At 49.1% G+C, this 19,446-nt stretch overlaps 1 protein-coding gene and 1 pseudogene across 1 annotated transcript; both read left to right on the top strand.

Annotated features, from left to right (window-relative positions):
• The first annotated feature begins 1,120 nt into the window (after positions 1-1,120).
• Positions 1,121-18,201, top strand: LOC138843203 (natural cytotoxicity triggering receptor 3 ligand 1-like). Its single transcript, XM_070072780.1, has 5 exons — positions 1,121-1,597; positions 4,681-5,028; positions 8,157-8,483; positions 9,648-9,738; positions 10,855-18,201. Exons 1-5 carry the CDS (start codon positions 1,534-1,536, stop codon positions 10,895-10,897), a joined length of 873 nt encoding a protein of 290 aa, XP_069928881.1. The 5' UTR covers positions 1,121-1,533; the 3' UTR covers positions 10,898-18,201.
• LOC138849391 (protein lin-28 homolog A pseudogene) lies at positions 18,194-18,938 on the top strand (annotated as a pseudogene).
• The last annotated feature ends 508 nt before the right edge of the window (positions 18,939-19,446 follow it).

The following is a 19,446-nucleotide window of genomic DNA, read 5'->3' as shown; positions in this document are numbered from 1 at the left end:
CAGCGAGTTAAAGCCCTGGCCTGAAGTGTAGGCATCTCTTATGGGAGCCAGTTCTAGTCCCAGCTGCTCTTCTTCTGATCCAGCTGTGCGCTGTGGCCTAGGGAAACAGCAGAAGATGTCCCAACCCTGCACCCACGTAGGAGAGCTGGAAGAAGCTCCTGGCTCCTGGCTTCAGATGGGCTCAGCTCTGGCCATTGTGGCCATCTGGGGAGTGAACCAGCGGATGGAAGACCTCGCTCTGTGTCTCTACCTCTCTCTGTAACTCTTTCAAATAAAAATAAAATAAGTCTTTAAAATAAATAAATAAATGAAGGAAGCTAGTGTTTTAGGACCATTTAATGTGAAGGCTACACATCTTAATTTAAAGTCAGGATTTTAAGGACCTTTGATTTTATTATTACCAAGTTGGGGGGAATTAAAATAATTTTCTCTTTAAGTGCTGAGTTACAAAAGCAATCTTTATAAGTATGTGACTGAAAATGCTTTGTTAATTTCTAAACGAAAAAATTTTCATTAGCCTGAAGGCATTTTGATTTGTTTTTGGCTTATTTAGAGTTTGGACTGTTTTTCAAACTACAAATATTGGGATTTCAATTTGATAGAGAATGAGAAAGACAGACTTTACACTACAGCAGTTGGTATACTTGGATTCGTTTTATAAATGTTCCATCAATTTTTCAGGGTAAGTTTTTGTTAAAACTATTATTTCAGTTATTGTGTGCAGGGATTCATCTTTAATTACGGCACACGTAAAACCCGAAAAATATGTAGTATTTGCCTTTTCATTCCGTGGGGGAGAAGACGTTTGACAAAGTGGGAAGAATGCAGGGCGGGTGAGAAGCCCATATGGGAGTCCTGGGTTTGAGCTCTGGCTGAGCCAGCTTCCTGCTGAGAGGGAGCTGGGGGACGGGCACGCTCTGCTGGTCTCTCACCTCCAGACATCTCTCTCTGCCTCTCGGGGTTTAGAGACCTCCAGGAAAGGAGGTGTTTCCAGTGTTGTGAGCGCCGCCGGCCCGCCACCACGCCTACAGCGGGGACCGCCGCCCCGCCCGCCCGCTCCCCACCCCCACCCCCGCGGCCAAGCTCAAGGCCGCCGGGCGAGCCGCTCCGCCCCCTGGCGCTGGGTTTCTGAGCTCATTCGTTGCGAACAGCGCCTCAGGCTCGGACCTGGTGCCCGGAGTCCCCTCTCCAGGTCGGGGGCTTTCCGTGGGTGATCCCAAATTCCGAGAGCCGCGAGAGTCCACGCCAATCGTAGGGAGGCGTGCCGCAGAGCCGCGCGTCGCAGAGCCGCGCGCCGCGTCTGGTTGTCAGCGTAATCACGTGCCTCATCTGGCTCCAGGCGTCGCCGGCTACTCCAGAGGGTTTCCAGAGTCGTTTCATACTTGGGGGTTGCGCCCTGAGCTCGCGTCCGCGGCAGAAGACCCGTCTCCTCTCCCGCCCCCGGCTGCGGAAGCATTGACAGCAGTGCTCTGCTCAGCGGCCGGCACCTGCGGAGCGGACGGCAAGAGGACGGAACGCAGAGCGGCTGAGTGAATGGCGAGCGGGCTCGGACCGACGCCGCTGCTACTGGCAGTGTGGGGCACGCTGGGGGCGACAGGTAGGGCCAGGGAGCGGAGGGGACGGTGCGGTGTGGGGGGGCCCGGGGTCTGGGGAGAGGGCGTGGGGACGGGACGCTGCCGTCGCCAGCCCGCCTCGGAGCCTTGCTTCGTGAAATACAGACTCGGGTAGCGATTCCACAGGTGACTGTCCTGAAGGCATTCTGTGTGCCGGGTGACAGCCCCCAGACTGTGTCCTAAGAGTGTGCGCTTTAGGGGTCGCCCAAGTCAGGCCCCGCTCCTTGGGTTCCGGTGAACTGTGTGCCCGGCTCTGCTGCACGACCCACGGCGCCGCCAGCTGCACGACCCACGGCGCCGCCAGGAGGCGGAACGACTGAAAATGGAGTACTCTAAGGCATGACTAACTGGAGACCAGGGCTGAATAGGAGAGAGAACAGAACACGGGCCAATGGCCAGAGAGGCTTGGCGATGCTAGGTGGTGGTGATGGGGAGTGGGATGAGGGAGACCCTCTGGGTGTGGCCAGTGGAGAGGAGGGGATGGGGGGTGGGTGGGCGGGGCCGGCTGTGGCCTCCAGAGAGCCAGGGGCTGCCTCAACTGCAGGCTTAGCGCTCTGGCGGGATCTTGAAGGCAGAGTGAAGAGAGGAAAGGCTTTGTGCCATAAGCGTTTATGCCATATACACACACGCGACATGTATGTCTGTAAACGCATATGCTGTTTCCCCCAGTTTGAGAAACAGAAGTAAGCTCTAAAGAGAGTAAAAATGGGGGTTAAAGCCACAGCCTGCAGCGCTGGCATCCCTGTGGATGCCGGTTTGAGTCCCGACTACTCCACTTCCCATCCAGCTCCCTGCTAAGCCTGGAAAAGCTTGGGCCTCTGCACCAGGGTGGGAGACTGAAAAGCTCCTGGCTCTTGGCTTCCACCTGGTGCAGCTGGGTCCTTTGCAGCCATTTGGTGGAGTGAACCAGGGGATGGAAGACCTCTCTCTCTCTCTCTCTCTGCCTTTCAAATAAATAAATGCAAAAATATAGACATTAAACAGAGTAGTTGCCTGATGATAACAAAACGAATAAATAGTATTTCTAAGCATTTGAGTGCACACTCTGAAAATAAAGTTAAGAAAGCAATTTCATGTACAACAGCTTCAAAAAGATTAAAAGCCTGGCGTGGCCCAGTCTGCCCGGCTGTTCTATTGCGGCAGTGGGTGGCTGATTCTGTCCACCTGCTCTCCTAGCCCAGTGCATGCCTCTGCCCCGTGGAAGATCAGTGGACATGGACACGAGGCCCCAGAACTATCTTTCTGGTTGTGAAGTAAAGGCTAACAGAGAGTCTCACTTTGAAGTGGACAGTGAAAAATCAGCACTTGTTATATTAACGATGTCCAGTTGGTGCTGGTGCACAGGATGCACGTCACATTGTTGAGGCAGAAGCAATGAATGATGCGGCCAGTCCAGTTACAGGCACCCTGGCAATTTTGGAAATGCATGGCCAGCGGTTTCCCTGGGTGGCTTTGAAATAGCACCACCCGTGTCTTCAGGCTGAAGTGTGGTTCAGGGCCTGTGCATGTGAGTGGACGGCCCTTAGTGGCCAGGGAGGAAGACGTGGACTCAAGAAGAGGAGGATGTGAGACTCTTAAGCAAATCTGGAAGGCAGTCTGCTCCTAGGGGTGCAGCAAGGTACCTCAGGAAAAGCAAAACCTGCCGCTGATGGAGGTGGCGGCGATGGAGATAACGATGAGGAGGAGACTGAAGAAGCAGCTGTATAGGAGATACCCCAGCCAAAAGTCACAAAATCCAGCCAGCATGGGAAGGGCTCAAAACCGTCAACGCCAACATCAAAAGGTCAGCAATCCCTCAAAAGGCAGGAAACACTCCTAAAGCGCCCAAAGGACCTGGTTCTGTAGAAGACATTAAAGCTGACATGCAGGCAAGTGTGGAGAAAGCTGGTTGTCTTCCCTGGGTGGAAGATGAGAAATGCTTCCAGGGACTGACCAGGAGGCCAAGCGAGATCTCTCTGTGGAGGACGCCTCCGAGAAGACAGTTCATGCAGTTGGTGAAAGTTTTCCATGTGACTTTAATTCTGTAACAGTTGGTATTGGACTGCCCTTTTTATAGTGGAGGGTGAGAAGTTTCCCTTTTGTGTTGGATCATGTTGTCCATATTCGATGGCCAAGAATGTGTTGATCAAAATGCCTGTTTAGGGGGTCAGTGCTCTGGTGTAGGAGGTTAAGCGGCTGCATGCAGTGCTGGCATGCCACGTGGGCACGGGTTCCAGTCCCAGCTGCTCTACTTCTGATTCAGCTCCCTGCTAATGCACCCGGGAAAGCAGCAGCAGATGACCCAAGTGCTTTGGCCTCTGCACCCATGTGGGAGACCTGGCTGACTTTCCCATCCCTTCTCCTTTCCTTGGGGAAGTACAATGAATAAATGAAGACTGATTGGTACTGAAAAAAAAAAGCTTACCATTAAAAATAAATTAATAAATAAATTTGTGGATGAGTCTGTAGAAAAGTGCACTCAGGTGCCAAGGCCACGCAGAAGGCCAGGTGGCTGGAACTGCTGTGGAAGGCAAACCCCACTTCCTCCTGCAGAAGGCCCCAAGACAGAACCTGTTCTCCATCCAAGAGGAAGCCTAATGGGAGGAATAGGACACGAGAAGGCAGGATGAGGTGACCACACAAGAAGTGCTTTTCTTGAAAAGTCCACGGCCCAATTTTCCAGTGGTATAAAACCCCCAGATGACTTCCTTTCACAACTTTTTCCTGGGAAGAAGCTCCTCCTGGTTATTTCACTGGGAACTTTGCCCCTTAGCTTTCAGTCCCTCTGTACTTTTCAATAAAATACTTTGCTAACAATCAGCTCGTTTGCTCGTTCATCTGCCTCATGCTTTCTCGTGGATAGACCAGTTCCTGGGCTTCATATCAGCAGGAGCCATCTTGATGTATGGGCGGGGGTCGAACCCTCCACTTACCACTGTAGCAGGGCCATGGACAAAGGGCCCTTGTCCCGAATCCTTCCCTATCCATGCCCTAAAGGAATTTGCTTGCCATTCATGTGGTTGTGTTTGAGCTGCGGGCCTGTTATTTGCCAAGGGGCTCCTATAACTGAGTTCTCCTGTCGCCACAGGTTTTCTGAAAGTGGAGATGGCAGGGAAGACTCAGGTCGTGTTCCTCAATGGCGATGTCACCATCTACTGTAAGATCCCCGGTTCCCCACTCCTGGACAGCAGCATCATGGGTGTCATGTGGTTTCGGAAGATTCGAGGATCGGAAATGGAAGCCAGGCTGTATGAGTATTATGGCGGTCACCAAGCAGCATTCCGACCTGGAGCCAGCGTGCCTCTTGAGCTGCTGGAGAGGGGAGACGCCTCACTGCGGCTGCCTGGCATCCAGCTCAGGGAAGCCGGAGAGTACCGCTGTGAGGTGGTGGTCACCCCCCAGAAGGCAGAGGGCGTAGTCCAGGTGGAAGTTGTGGGTGAGTGTCCTAGGGCAGCGCCCTGCGGTTCCTTGCCCTGGTGCTGGGGCTCGGGTGGAGCAAGGCTTAGAGCAGGGGCCCGGGGATCAGACGTGGGTTGAGTCCTGGGCTTTGGTAGAATTAGACAACCTTGGGCAAGCTATTAGGCATTCTGAATCTCAGTGCCCTTTTGTCTGAACAAGGGGAGTCGTCTGCCCGGGAGGGCTGTTGGGAAGATGCCATGAAAACACGCAGGGGAAGTGACTGTCAGGGCACAGCTTCATTCCCTGTGCGTGGGCAGAGAAAGGCGGCCATGGTGATCATTACGTTATTCCCATATGGGGTGGGAGTCAGACTCACTGAAGAGCTACCTCGGAAAGGAGAGGGAAGCTGGGCTGTGGCTCTCAGAAGTGACCCCCATGCCAGCTCTTTGCTTCCACACTGAGTGCATCTGTCATTTAATATCTTTGGGCCTGGATTTCCCAATGTGAAATGGGCCGTGTGATAGGACAACAAGTGCAAACCTCCAGTTGAGTGCCTGCAGTGAGGAAGAAAAGTTCCCAGGACAAAAACATCCCCTGAATCCATCTTTGAGCTCCACTGTCTTCCAGTACAAAAAGGCCTGATGCACCCTGGTGAGAACGTAGAGAAAAGGGTACCCTGACACACTGTTGGTGGGAGTCAGTTACCATGGCCATTAAGGGGACCAGGGAGGAAGGTGTTCAGAGAAAGGCAACACAGGCCAGGGTTTGGCTTAGCGGTGAAGATGCCCACATCTGGGGCCTGGGTTGTGTCACAGTGGGTTTTGCCACTGGCATCCCATATCCAGAGTGCCGGTTCAAGTCTGGCTGCTCCACTTCCAGTTCAGCTCCTGGCTAGTGTGCCCAGGGAGGCAGTGGAAGATGGCCCAAGTGCTGGGGCTCCTGCCATGCATGTGGGAGAACCAGGATGGAGTTCCTGGCTCCTCGCTCTGGCCCAGCCTATCCCGGGCTGTTGCAGTAATCTGGGGAATGAAGCAGTATACGGAAGCTCGTTCTTGCTCTCGCTCTCATTCTCTCTCTCTCTTTCTCTTTCCCCATCCCTCTCCCTCTCCCTCTTTCTCTGTTGTTTTGCTCTTTCATAATACATAAAGAAATCTTTAAATGAAAGGATGTAATGCCATGTGCAGCCAAATGGATGGACTTGGTGGTTATTATGGTAAGTGAAATAAGCCAGACACTCACAGATACTGCATGTTTTCTCTCATGTGTGAAAGTTAAGAATATATTTATATATATATTTTGGAAAAAGTGACCTGCTAATATGTGGAGGGACTTAGTGGGTATGTTGCTGGGGCTGCCATAATGAAACACTAGTGATTGGGTGGTTCACACAACAATCTGTGGGTCCCTATTTCCTCGTTTGCTAAGGACCCCAGCCAGATTAGATGAGGACCTACCCAAGTGTTCTCATTTAAGCTGAGTTTTCTCTTTAGTACAGTCTCATTCTGAGATGCTAGAAATTTGGGGGACATGGTAATTGTAGAGGGACACAGTTCAGTACTAATAAGGGAACACTGTCTGTGAGCCCTCCGTGACTGTACATAAGACCTTGAATATTGTGACATATTGACTTTGGGAGTGGGGATATATGTTAGTTAGGATTCATTTCCTCTGCATCAGATAGAGAACCAAAAACAATGATTTTTGAAAAAATAATGGACTTTATTTTTTTCTAGGAGAGTTTTACATTTACTAAAAAATTAAGGCACCGGCCGTGGGATATAGTGTGTTAAGCCGATGCCTGCATTTGCACATCTCATATGAGCACCTGTTCAAGTCCTGGCAGCTCTAGTTCTGATCCAGTTCCCTGATAACATACTTGGAATAGCAGCAGGAGATGGCCTAAGTTCCTGGGGGCCCTGCACCCAAGTGGGAGACCTGGAAGAAGCCCCTGGGTCCAGGCTTTGGCGTGGACAGTCCTGGCTTTTGTGGCCTTTGGGGAGTGAATCAGCTGATGGAAGCTCTCCCTCTCTGTCTTTGTAATTCTGCCTTTCAAATTAATAAATCTTAAAAAAACAAAAACCAACCTCTAGTATGCATAGCTATTTGGTTTGGTGTGATTTAAAAACTTGTAAAGCTAATGCACAGCCCTTGCCATTATTGATGTCTTGTGTTAGTTTGGCACACTGTTTGTTAAAGATGTATGCAGGCAGCTGGGTCAGAAGTGCAGCGGCTGAGCCTGAAACTGGTGCCCATATTGGATGCTGGACCACAGTCAGCAGCTTTACTCACTACACCACGATGCCAACCCCAGTGTGATACATTTGATACAAGTTTTTTCATTGATACTAATGAGCTGTCACTCACTGGTTTACTCCCCAAATGCTCCCAATGGGTTGAGAGAGGACCGCAGCCAGGGCTCCCATGTGGGTGTCAGGGACCCAATTGCCTGAGTCATCACTGCTGCCTCCTAGGTGAAGGGGAGAAGGATGCTGAAGGGGAACGGGAGCGACGGCCACGGCCCTTTTCTTCAGGACACACTTCTATTTAGGCAGGCTTTCTGCAAGTTGCTCTTGCCACTTTTGATTGTGCCTGGAACCCTCAGACCCTAAGTTCACATGGCCACGCTGACTTGCAGTGGAAGCTGGGTGATGTAGCTTTAATCTGGATGTGTTACATCTAACCAAAAACACAGACTGGAAATTAGGCAGCAATTAGGAGTCTGTACCACCACAGTGGTCCAAGATTTTCTCCAGATTCTCCAAGGTGTGCATGATGCAAAATAGCTAAGAGACTCATGGAGCGCTGGCATGATGACGGTTAGCTGAATGTGAGTGCCATCAGTTCACTCCCCTCTCCTGCGGTCGTGCTACGTGTCAGACCTCAGGCTGGTCATAAGCTTGTGCTTGCCTCCCTTCAGGGAGCCACTGTCTGGTGTGGTACATTAGTGCTTCCCAGCATGTCAGGACTGGCATGGCTGCAGAATTACCCAACCTCGGTCTCGGTCTTAAGCAGAGTGGCCATCTCGTGGATCTGGTCCCGTCTTGGCCAGTAGCGGTGATGGACAGACATGTGGGCACCAGGGAAGCCAGATAGCAGAAGCTGTGAGGGCAGGAAAGGATGGCTGAGCTCTGGGCCTGAGGCTGTGTGACTCTTCTCTCCTGGCAGCTTCCCCAGCTGGCAAAGTAACTCTGGACCAAGCCCCAACGAAAGAAAACAGATACGCACGTGTGGAGTGCAAGACATCTGGCTTCTACCCTGAACCCATTACCATAACTTGGGAGAAGTGGACCCAGAAGGCTCCCCAGCACCTACAGATTTCTGAAGGCGTCTTCACTGGCCCTCCGGTCAAGAATGAGGATGGGACGTTTAATGTTACTAGCTACTTGACACTGAAGTCCCCAGTGGAAGCTGATGGGGCCATCTACCAGTGCGTGGTGGGACACGTATCCTTGCACACGTCCCAGCGGTTCAGTCTTCCAGCGATTGAGACAGGTAAGCATCTTTCTGGACATGGCGCTTCCCGCCACCTTGAGGGAGTGTAACTTAAATTGTTGGATGCCTCAAGGATCTTTTCTTGGGATTGACAGGGAAGGAGAGAAAGCTTGGGCTGGAGGGAACAAGCTGGGGTCAGGCCCTGCCCAGCTGAATCAGCAGCCCAGACTAAGTCCCTACACCAGATGTCTGGTCAGTAGAGAGTGGTGATAATAGTTGTCCAGTCGAAACAGGGCTGCTCATCAGCTTATGGCACCTTCAGGGTTAGGTCTGGATGGTCTGTGTGTCTTGGAGTGGGAAGCTGGCCTGATGATGGGGGATGGGGACAGGATCCTGCCCAAATCCCCTACAGAGAAGGGGCTAGCAGGGGCCAGGAACCAGCCTGCAACATCCCTTCCAGCAGGATCCAGATCTACTATGAACTTTTGGCTGGCAGAGGCCACATTAGAGGTCCTGTCTCAAGGGCTGAGTCCCCAGGATATATGGCCATTGTGGAGGGGTCCTACAGCTGCCTGGGGGTTTAGCCAGGCCTAGCAGATCCTTAGGACAACACAACTCAGGACAGAGCCCCTCCTGCTGGCAAGGTGGGAGGTTTTTGACCTCATCCGGGGTGACCTGATCAGGTCTCTAGTGTTGGGTAGGAATGACTCTGCTGGGCAGGTGCATCTTCCGGAGCTAGGAGGGGTAGGGAAGGCAGAGGTCCTGGGGGGATGTTTTTCTAGGTGTACCAGATGGGACCTTGCGTGCTCCTAGAGGATAAAGGAATTATTCTTGGAAGTAAGGGTATGTATGAGTATGTGTTCTAGATGTGTGCATGCAGGTGTGTGGGAGACAAGTGAATAGGAAATATGCTGTGTGTGTGTATGTGTTTGTGTGAGGGGTTGGGGAGGTATGTGTGTAAGTGAGAGAAGATGAAGTGGTGGCTACAGAAGCTCTGAAGATGCCTGTGGCCCGTGTCCGTGGTGTGCTGTGCCCGTATTACAGTGCATTTCTGACAAGGGATGAAACAATGATGTGTCACGGTGTATGTGATAGGATTGGTGATGCTGAAGCACGTGGCAGAGGGCAAATGACACAAAGCACACAGGTCCTAGCAGCAGTTGGGTTGTCTTACTGGCTCTTGCAATTCGCTTTTTCTTAACGTTCTTCTCTTTCTCTCAGCAGAATCTGCCATGGATAATGACTTTTGGATTTATGTCTTCTCTATTGCTGTGGCAGTTGTATTTATTGGACTGATTTTCTTCCTTTGGAAAAGGTAAAGTGCTTCCCAGCAAGCAACGTTTAGCTCTGTGTCTTGGAGTTGACACCAGGAGGATCCGGCCAGAGCCACTGAGTGTTGTTAGTGTGTTCTCAGGATAGACGCTGGGGTGTGGTTAGTGTGGGTATGGTTTTCCTCATGTTGTACTGGGGAACAAGTTTCCCATGTGACCTCCGTGTGGTGGTTTGTGACCCTAAGGAGATGCATGGTGAAACCGCCCGCGGTCTCTCTATGCTGTACCAGTCTCCCTGTGAATTGAACCTGACCTTGTTCAGGCCAGGCCTTGGCACTGTGTGTGAGTTGCACTGCTGTTGCTGTTCTTACACATTAGGGGCCCTTGGCTAGGAGAGAGTAATTCCTTCTCCCAGTTGCTCATATTTTGCTAGTGCTGCAATGAACTTACCACAAGATTTCACTGGTTTGACTGGGAATTTGTCACCTTCATTATTTTTCTAAAATATATTTCCATGTGTTGGTTGAAAATGTTCTAGATGATAGAAGTGCCCTCAACAGTGGATAGGCCTGCCAAGGTAAAATCTGTGAAAGAGCTAACCATCTCATTGTAAATGCTTTGTGGGTAGAGGATGGTAGTGTGACACAGCGGGTTAAAGCCCTGGTCTGTGGCGCTAGCATCCCTATTGGCGCTGGTTCGAGTCCTGGCTGCTCTACCTGTGATCCAGCTCTCTGCTGTGGCCTGGCAGTGGAATGTGGCCCAAGTCCTTGGGCCTCTGCACCTGTATGGGAGATCTGGAAGAAGCTCCTGGCTCCTGACTTCAGTTTGGCTCAGCTGTGGCTGTTAGAGCCATTTGGGGAGTGAACCAATGGATGCAAGACCTCTCTCTGTTTCTGGCTCTAACCTCTCCTATAACTCTGTTTCTCAAATAAATAAAATTAATCTTTTCAATGAAATAAATGCCTTAGGGAAATTGGAATAATCACTTCCTAAAGAAAAAAAGCTGATTATCTAATGTCGGTCAGCTGATTCATGAGACTTATTCTGCTGGTTGGAGCTAAGTCACTAAGTAAACTGGATATAAAGTATTTTTCAAATGCTTCTTGTGTCATTTGTGGTTGTTTTCATATTTCTTGTCCTTTCCTGGTTCTGTTACCCAGGAGCTGTCGGAAAACAAATGCATCCAGCAGTGATATTAGTTGAGAAAGAAGAGCTGGGGTTGTGACAAAAGGGGTTAAGGTGCTACTTGCAACACCAGCATCCCATATGAGAATACTGCACTGAGTCCTAGCTGCTCCACTTCCAACGAGCTCCCTGTAATGCTCCTGAGAAAGTAGCAGAAGATCGCCCCTGCACCATGTGGGATGTGGTAGAATGAGAAGGCCATGCCAAGATGGCCGTGAGCAAGCGAGCATCAGTTACTCAGGAATGGCTTCGGAACCCACCTTGAAAAGGAGCCTTCCTGGCAACAGGCAGTGATTGGTTAGGGCATAAACTACTTCTTGACCGGATTGGCTACCTTGGCTATATAAGCTGCTGTACCAACTGAAATAAATGAGTCTGCGGGCTGCTTGCCTCTGGCCTGCTTTCACCCGACTCCCGGTGTCTATGTTGTGACTCCATGCCTCTTGCCCCTACTGTGCTCCTCCTCTCAGAAGGAATCAACAGCAACAATAGGAGCCCCAGAAAAAGCTCATGGCTCTTGGCTTCGGCCTGGCCCATCTTCAGATGGAAGATTCTCTCACTCTTCCTCTCCTTCCCTCCACCCCCAACTCTGCCTTTCACATAGATAAATATTAAAGAACAACTGGATTTTTAAAAACTTTTATTTAATAAATATAAATTTCCAAAGTACAACTTTTGGATTACAGTGGCTTTTTCACCCCATAACTTCCCTCCCACCTGCAACCCTCCCATCTCCCGCTCCCTTTCCCATTCCATTCACCTCAAGATTCATTTTCAATTATCTTTATATACAGAAGATCAATTTAGTATATATTAAGTAAAGATTTCAGCAGTTTGCACCCACACAGAAACACAAAGTGTAAAGTACTGTTTGAGTACTAGTATAGCATTAATTCACATTGAACAACATAATAAGGACAGAGATCCTACATGGGTAGTAAGTGCACAGTGACTCCTGTTGTTGATTAACAATTGACACTCTTGTTTATGGCGTCAGTAATCACCCTAGGCTCTTGTCATGAGTTGCCAAGGCTATGTAAACCTTCTGAGTTCACTAACTCCGATCTTATTTAGACAAGGTCATAGTCAAAGTGGAAGTTCTCTCCTTTTCTCAGAGAAAGGTACCTCCATCTTTCATGGCCCCTTCTTTCCACTGGGATCTCACTCACAGAGATCTTTCATTTAGTTTTTTTTTTTTTTTTTTTTTTTTTTTTGCCAGAGCATCTTAGCTTTCCATGCCTAAAATACTCTCATGGGCTCTTCAGCCAGATCTGAATGCCTTAAGGGCTGATTCTGAGGCCAGAGTGCTTTTACAACATCTGCCATTCTATGAGTCTGCTGTGTATCCTTCTTTCCGTATTGGATCGTTCTCTCGTTTTTAATTCTATCAGTTAATATTAACAGACACTAGTCTTGTTTATGTGATCCCTTTGACTCTTAATCCTATCATTATGATCAATTGTGAACAGCAATTGATCACTTGGACTAGTGAGATGGCATTGGTACATGCCACCTTGATGGGATTGAATTGAAATCCCCAGCATGTTTCTAGCTCTACCATCAGGGGTAAGTCCGAATGAGCATGTCCCAAACTGTACATCTCCTCCCTCTCTTATTCCCACTCTTATATTTAACAGGGATCACTTTTCAGTTAAATTTAAATACCTAAGAATAATTGTGTGTTAATTACAGAGTTTAACCAATAGTATTAAGTAGAACAAAAAAAATACTAAAAGGGATAAAGTATTAAGTTGTTCATCAACAGTCAGGACTAGGGCTTATCAAGTCACTGTTTCTCATAGTGTCCATTTCACTTCAACAGGTTTCCTTTTTTGGTACTCGGTTGGTTGTCACCAATCAGGGAGAACATGTGATATTTGTCCCTTTGGGACTGCTTTATTTCACTCAGCATAATGTTTTCCAGATTCCTCCATCTTGTTGCAAATGACTGGATTTTGTTGTTTTTTACTACTGTATAGTATTGTATAGAGTCCATATCCCATAATTTCTTTACCCAGGGTAATGTTGATGGGCATTTAGGTTGATTCTAGGTCCTAGCTATTGTGAATTGAGCTGCAATAAACATTAAGGTGCAGACAGCTTTTTTATTTGCCAATTTAATTTCCTTTGGGTAAATTCCAAGGAGTGGGATGACTGGGTTGTATGATAGGGTTACATTCAGGTTTCTGAGGAATTTCCAAACTGTCTTCCATAGTGGGTTTACCAGTTTGCATTCCCACCAACAGTGGGTTAGTGTCCCTTTTTCCCCACATCCTCACCAGCATCTGTTGTTGGTAGATTTCTGAATGTGAGCCATTCTAACCGCGGTGAGGTGAAACCTCATTGTGGTTTTGATTTGCATTTCCCTGATTGCTAGTGATCCTGAACATTTTTTCATGTGCCTGTTGGCCATTTGGATTTCCTCTTTTGGAAAATGTCTATTGAGGTCCTTGGCCCATCTCTTAAGTGGGTTGTTTGTTTTGTTGTTGTGGAGTTTCTTGATCTCTTTGTAGATTCTGGTTATTAACCCTTTATCTGTTGCATAGTTTGCAAATATTTTTTCCCATTCTGTCGGTTGTCTCTTCACTCTCCTGACTGTTTCTTTTGCAGTACAGAAACTTCTCAATTTGATGCAACCCCAATTGTTAATTTTGGCTTTGACTGCCTGTGCCTCGGGGGTCTTCTCCAAGAAGTCTTTGCCTGTGCCTATATCTTGCAGTGTTTCCCCAATGAAGAACAACTGGAATTGATCAGATGAAATAAGGAATAAAGTTAGGCAGAGCTGAACTCAAAGTTTGGTTTGCCAAATTGGTAGAAATTACATATAACTGTACTTTTTTATGATATTACGACTGTTTTAAAATCTCTGTAGTGAAACTGAACACTTGTTCATTTGATTGTTATTTATAGCCCTAGCCTATTTTCTTCTGAAAATCTACTTAACTATTTAGTAGAACCCTTAAGACTTTGACTATAATGTAAGTGCAAATATGTTGTCTCGAGAAAGTCATAGGGATTTTGCTTCCCTTGGAGCCCCCTCCATGCCACTCTGGCTGGAGGTCTCTCACTCTAATAAATCTTGCTTTTCTCTTTGCCTTTCTGTTTGGAAATTCTTCGATGTGAGACAAAGAACCAAGGTAATAATATTTTTGCTGCCGCCATCTCACCCCTACATTTTGGTGCTGTGACTTGGATAGCAACTCTAACATGAGATGGATCCCACTCAAGTTCAACTCCAACCAGTGTCAGGGTCATCCCCCCAGACTAGTGAGCATGTGGACAGCTCTTGCTTTTGTTGGTGTATTTCACTCTCCTCCATAGAAACTCTCATTTTCTCAAAAACCAGGTCCCGATCAGCCATTTAAAAGCGATTAGCATGGCTGCCATACTGAAGACTCATGGCTCAGGCTTGCTGATTAAGGCCAAAGCAACCCCCTGGACTCGGCTAGGGCCTGAGTTCTTGGGAGGCCCTGGCTGTCTGACACCTCTGGGAGGTGGGATAAGGCCTGTTCTACGGGAGTGGATGGGTCTCAGGAGAGGGAAAAGGTCCTCTTTCCACCAGGTCTACGACAAATCTTGGGCCCCTGCTTGTCAATTCCTCTGCCCCAGGATGCCTCAGTGGGCAGGACCATCAGTGCCCAAACCTCAGATTCTTAGACCTTGCTGGAGCCCAGAGGGGCATTGGGTCTCCAGTAGTTGGGCAGGTGTCCTGGCAGACCAAGAAGCACACGCCACTCTGTGCAACCTCTCTTGCCCACTCTGGCCACTCTATTCTAACCCCTCTCTTCTCCGGTGTAGATTGGCCCCTTGTGAGGGACTGGGAGAAGGCCTCGAGACAACTGACAGATTCTGGCTGGGGCTACACTCCAGTGCTTCCAGAAGGTCTCTTGCAGGCACAGGCCCCGACAGCTGGAATGGTGTTGGGCTGGGAAATGCACTTTGCTGCAGGGAGCAAGTCCCCTGCTCTTCTAGAGTCCTCACAAGCTGCAGAGCCCAAGGCTCCACTCTTCCTACTTCTCATCTCAGCTCTGGGAATGTTGATGTGGTCCAACTCAGCTTCCTTTCACGGGATCGGCCTGGCGGCCATTAGGGTGTTGGCCGAAAACGTAATTCTGTCCTTCCCTTCTTGGAGGCTAATTCGTCAGTGATACTGGGCACAGCTTGGAGCGAGGCTGTGGGCTCTGGGCTCCATGCCTCAGTGAGTTTTTCCTTTACCCCAGATCCCGGCAAGATCTCCACCTCTCTGCTCCTCTAAATGCTTTCTGCACCCTGCCAGGTTACCTGAGTCTTACAAACTCGAATTCTTGGTCCCATTAGTAGGCATTTTGTGGATATTTTGTTCATTAGCTCTGGGTTAAAGTTCAATGATCCTTTTTGCAGGCCAGTAGCTTTTCAATCTAGAGTCCCATTAGATGCAGCTCCCCACATGACCAGAACTTGTGCAGATAAGTCTCAGCATGTCTCTGGTATTCCCTACCTTCCTATGTAGCTCATACCTCAGAGGAGGTTTACTGGAAGAATTTTTATTCCCCCACTCTGCTTCTTTATCCCTTCACCCACCTAGTCACCAACCTAGGTGGTAACCAGAAATGGTAACATCTCTCCACACTCTAGCTTGAAGCACCTTTGTTTGCTAAGGCTCTTGCCATGAAGGCTCGTTGTCAAAATCTGGCCTGATAGAGAAGACTCAAGGTTAAGAGGCATAGAACAACTATTTTTCTTCATGTAGGAGAACAAAGCAATAATATATATTTGACCAGTCAGTGGCTCAATCTAGCACACCATGAGTAAAAGGAGCTGATCACTCCCTGCATGTTTTACTATATACCTGAGGTTACAGGAGTGACAGGCTGAGGGAGCATGGGTAACACGTACTAATCCCATCCTCACCCTCTCCCCTTCCCTGTGGGCTTCAGGCCACTTCTGGAAGCCACAGGCTTTGGGAAAGTTCTGAGAGACATTGTGGAATGAGAATGCCGTGTGAAGATGCCTGCTGGCAAGCGAGCGTCAGTTACTCAGGAATGGCTTCGGAACCCACCTGGCCAAGGAGCCTGCCTGAAAACAGACTGTGATTGGTTAAGGAATAAACTGCCGCTTGACCAGATTGGCTGCCTCGCCTATATAAGCTGCTGTACCAACTGAAATAAATGAGTCTGGGAGCTCATCGCCTCTAGTCTGCTTTCACCCGACTCCCAGTGTCTGAGTCATGACTCCGCTTCTCTTGCCTCCACCATGCTCTTCCTCTTAGAACGAATCCACAGCAACAAGGCATCTCAAACTCAGGAGAGGTAAGAGCTGGTGAGGCATCTATTTTTATACTCTCATCGCAGGAGGCATAGGCATTCTGTGGGGATGCATCCTTAGACTTTGGGACTCTTTTTACCCCTGAGCTTAAAGAAAAATACCTCATCCTTTTCCACAGCACCATCTGGCCTGCTTACAAGCTAGAGGATGGAGAAGTTAGCCTAAATGAGTTGTGAAAAGTGCCAGCCCCTCTACTCTGACTCCCTGACTCAGAAAGACCTCTGCTCCCTAACTGGCTCCTTGCCTCTATTTCCCTGCATGTGCTCCAGTATGCATTAAACAATTTTCCAGACTGTCACAGGTCCTTAGGTCTATTTTGAGCTAAAAGTTCCTTCTGTTATCACTTTTGACCTCTGTTGAGGCTTTTAATCCCAGTGAAGGAGAGTTTTTGGCCAGTGACCATTACCCACTGTTGTAATTTAGTCTGGGTGGGGGGTGTGATGATTTCTAGGCATGAATCTGGGCCCTAAAACCTCATATGCTATTGAATATATATGGATCAATCCATATGATGAACTCTTGGACTTCTTGAGATAGCTCTAACGTGACTCCTAATCCCTGAGGATGGTTTGACTGACAGCCCGATTAGACATTTCCAGGATTGGCTTTTGGTTTTGGGGTATAATGTTATTGTCTCTTTGCAAGGCCTCCAGTTTTTCTCCCTCTACCCTGCCTCTTCATGGGCTCTCACGAGTCTCCTTGTAGGTCATTGCCCTTTATTCTGCCTCCTTAGGAATCTCTGGAGGGGTGTTCAGCTGCTCTGATGGGTGTCCTCTCCCCTTAAAGCTAACTTAATGTGAACAATGTCCAGTGGGAAACTAGACTCAAATTCAATTAAAACCTAAAAAGATGTCTTTGGTAAATAACAATCTCATGCCTGAGAATTTTAGTTCAGCTGCAACTGGACATTAGGTATAAAGGAATTTATCTTTTTTGAGTCTAGGAAGATCACTGCCTTTAAAAAATATTGCTTTGTAACTTGACAAACTTGTTTTCCAACTTGATTTAACAGATCCAGCTGCAATAGCAATAGATGATCAGTTCTTGTCAGCCCCTAAAGTGGATTTTGCAGTCTCTGTTTTATGTCACTGATTTCTTTTTTTTTTTTTTTTAATTATTTGACAGATAGTTAGACAGTGTGAGAGAGAGACAGAGAAAGGTCTTCCTTCTGTTGGTTCACCCCCCCTCCCCAGTGGCCACTACAGCTGGAGCTACGCTGATCTGAAGCCAGGAGCCAGGTGCTTCCTCCTGGTCTCCCACACGGTTGCAGGTACCCAACCACTAGGACCAACCTCCACTGCCTTCCCAGGCCACGGCAGAGCTGGACTGGAATAGGAGCAGTCGGCACTAGATCCGGCTGCCCATAAAGGATGCCGGTGCCGCAGGTGGAGGATTAACCAAGTGAGCCACGGCGCTGGCCCCTATGTCACTGATTTCTAACTAGAGTTTTAGAAAAAGGAGTAGATTCCATATAAATGTAATTTTGACCTTAATTCAGATAGAGTTATGATATAATATCAGTGTCTTAAGTCAGCTAGGTGTAATTGCTAATTGTCAATTGGGTACAGGTAAATGAGATAAAAGTGTCTAAATGTAAACTTTGGTACTCTTAGCACCTTATATTCTATGGAACAGCTATTTGGGGTTTTAAATATGTTTTCATAAGCTATCTACAAAAATAGTTCAATACCACTTGAAAGTAACTAAGGTGGGGCCAACACTGTGGTATGGTGGGTAAAGCTGCTGCCTGCAGTGCCGGCATCCCATATGGCCACAGGTTCAAATCCTGGCTGCTCCACTTGCAATCCAGCTCTCTGCTATGGCTAAATTCTGGACCCCTGCCCCCATGTGGGAGACCTGGAAGAAGCTCCTAGCTTCTGGCTTCAGATCAGCCCAGCTCCGGCTGTTGTGGTCACTGTGGAGTGAACCAGCGGGTAGAAGATATTCTCTCTCTCTCTCTCTCTGCCTCTGCCTCTCAGTAACTCTGCCTTTCAAATAAATAAATCTCTTTTTAAAAAGCAACTAAAAGCTCCTTTGGCCTCCGTACTTCTCTGAGGCCAGCAGCCGCCCGACTAGGGGCCCGGGGCCGCGGGCTCTGCCGACGACCATGGGCTCCGTGTCCAACCAGCAGTTTACAGGTGGCTGCACCAAGGCGGTGGAGAAGGCGCCCGAGGAGGCACCGGAGGATGCAGCCCGGGCGGCGGACGAGCTGCAGCTGCTGCACTGGGCCGGCATCTGTAAGTGATTCAAGGTGAGCATGGGGTTCAGCTTCCTGTACATGACCACCCGCGCTGGGGCGGTGCTCGACCCCCCCCACCCCTCGCCGCCGCCCCGTGGATGTCTTTGTGCACCAGAGTAAGCTGCACATGGAGGCCTTCCGGAGCCTGAAGGAGGGTGAAGCAGTGGAATTCACCTTCAAGAAGTCCGCCAAGGACCTGGAATCCATCCGTGTCACAGGGCCTGGTGGGTGTTCTGTGGTGGCAGCGAGAGGTGGCCACAGAGGCAGAGCATGCAAAAGCACGGATCTAAAGGAGACAGGTGCTACAACTGTGGAGGTCTAGACCATCATGCCTAGGAGTGCAGGCTGCCACCCCAACCCAAGAAGTGCCACTTCTGCCAGAGCATCAGCCATATGGTGGCCTCGTGCCCCCTGAAGGCCCAGCAGGCCCCCAGCGCCCAGGGAAAGCCAGCCTACTTCCGGGAGGATGAGGGGGAGATCCACAGCCCTGCCATGCTCCCCGAGGCCCAGAATTGAGCCACAGTGGGTGGGGGCTAGTTTTTTGGCTATCAAGAAGTTTCAAGGGGCAGGCATCAACTGCAGAGTAAAGAAAGTGGGGACAGGGTGGGTTGGGAAGAGCTGGCATTGCCATGTATCCCAGGCTGGGGTTCACAGCATCACCTCTTTTCCCCTCTTGCCGGGAGGAAGGAGTGAGGCAGGGAATTCCAACCATGCTGTATCCAAATGCAATTAAGGGTTTTGGGGGGTATTACCCTGTAACCTGCATGCTTTACCTGAGGCCCCGAGTGCCAAATCTCTTGCTTTGGAAAGTCGTGTGGATGGGGGAAGTTTTCCTTTGAAGGAAGGATATGGAATAATACTTCCCTAGCCAGGGTGAGAAACTTGGTTGTGGGACCAGATTCCTGGACCCAACCCCCAAACCACTATGTCCTGTGGGAGGGACTCTCGGGAGTAAGGCAGGGTTTTCCACATCTTGTTTCCTCATAACTTAATCCTGGGACAGGGTGCTAGGAAGTGTCCCAAG

Source organism: Oryctolagus cuniculus, chromosome 1, assembly GCF_964237555.1.
Source record: "Oryctolagus cuniculus chromosome 1, mOryCun1.1, whole genome shotgun sequence".
Classification (NCBI taxonomy): Eukaryota; Metazoa; Chordata; class Mammalia; order Lagomorpha; family Leporidae; genus Oryctolagus; species Oryctolagus cuniculus.
The sequence above is the reverse complement of the archived record's forward strand: the minus strand, read 5'-3'. Positions and strand labels throughout refer to the sequence as shown.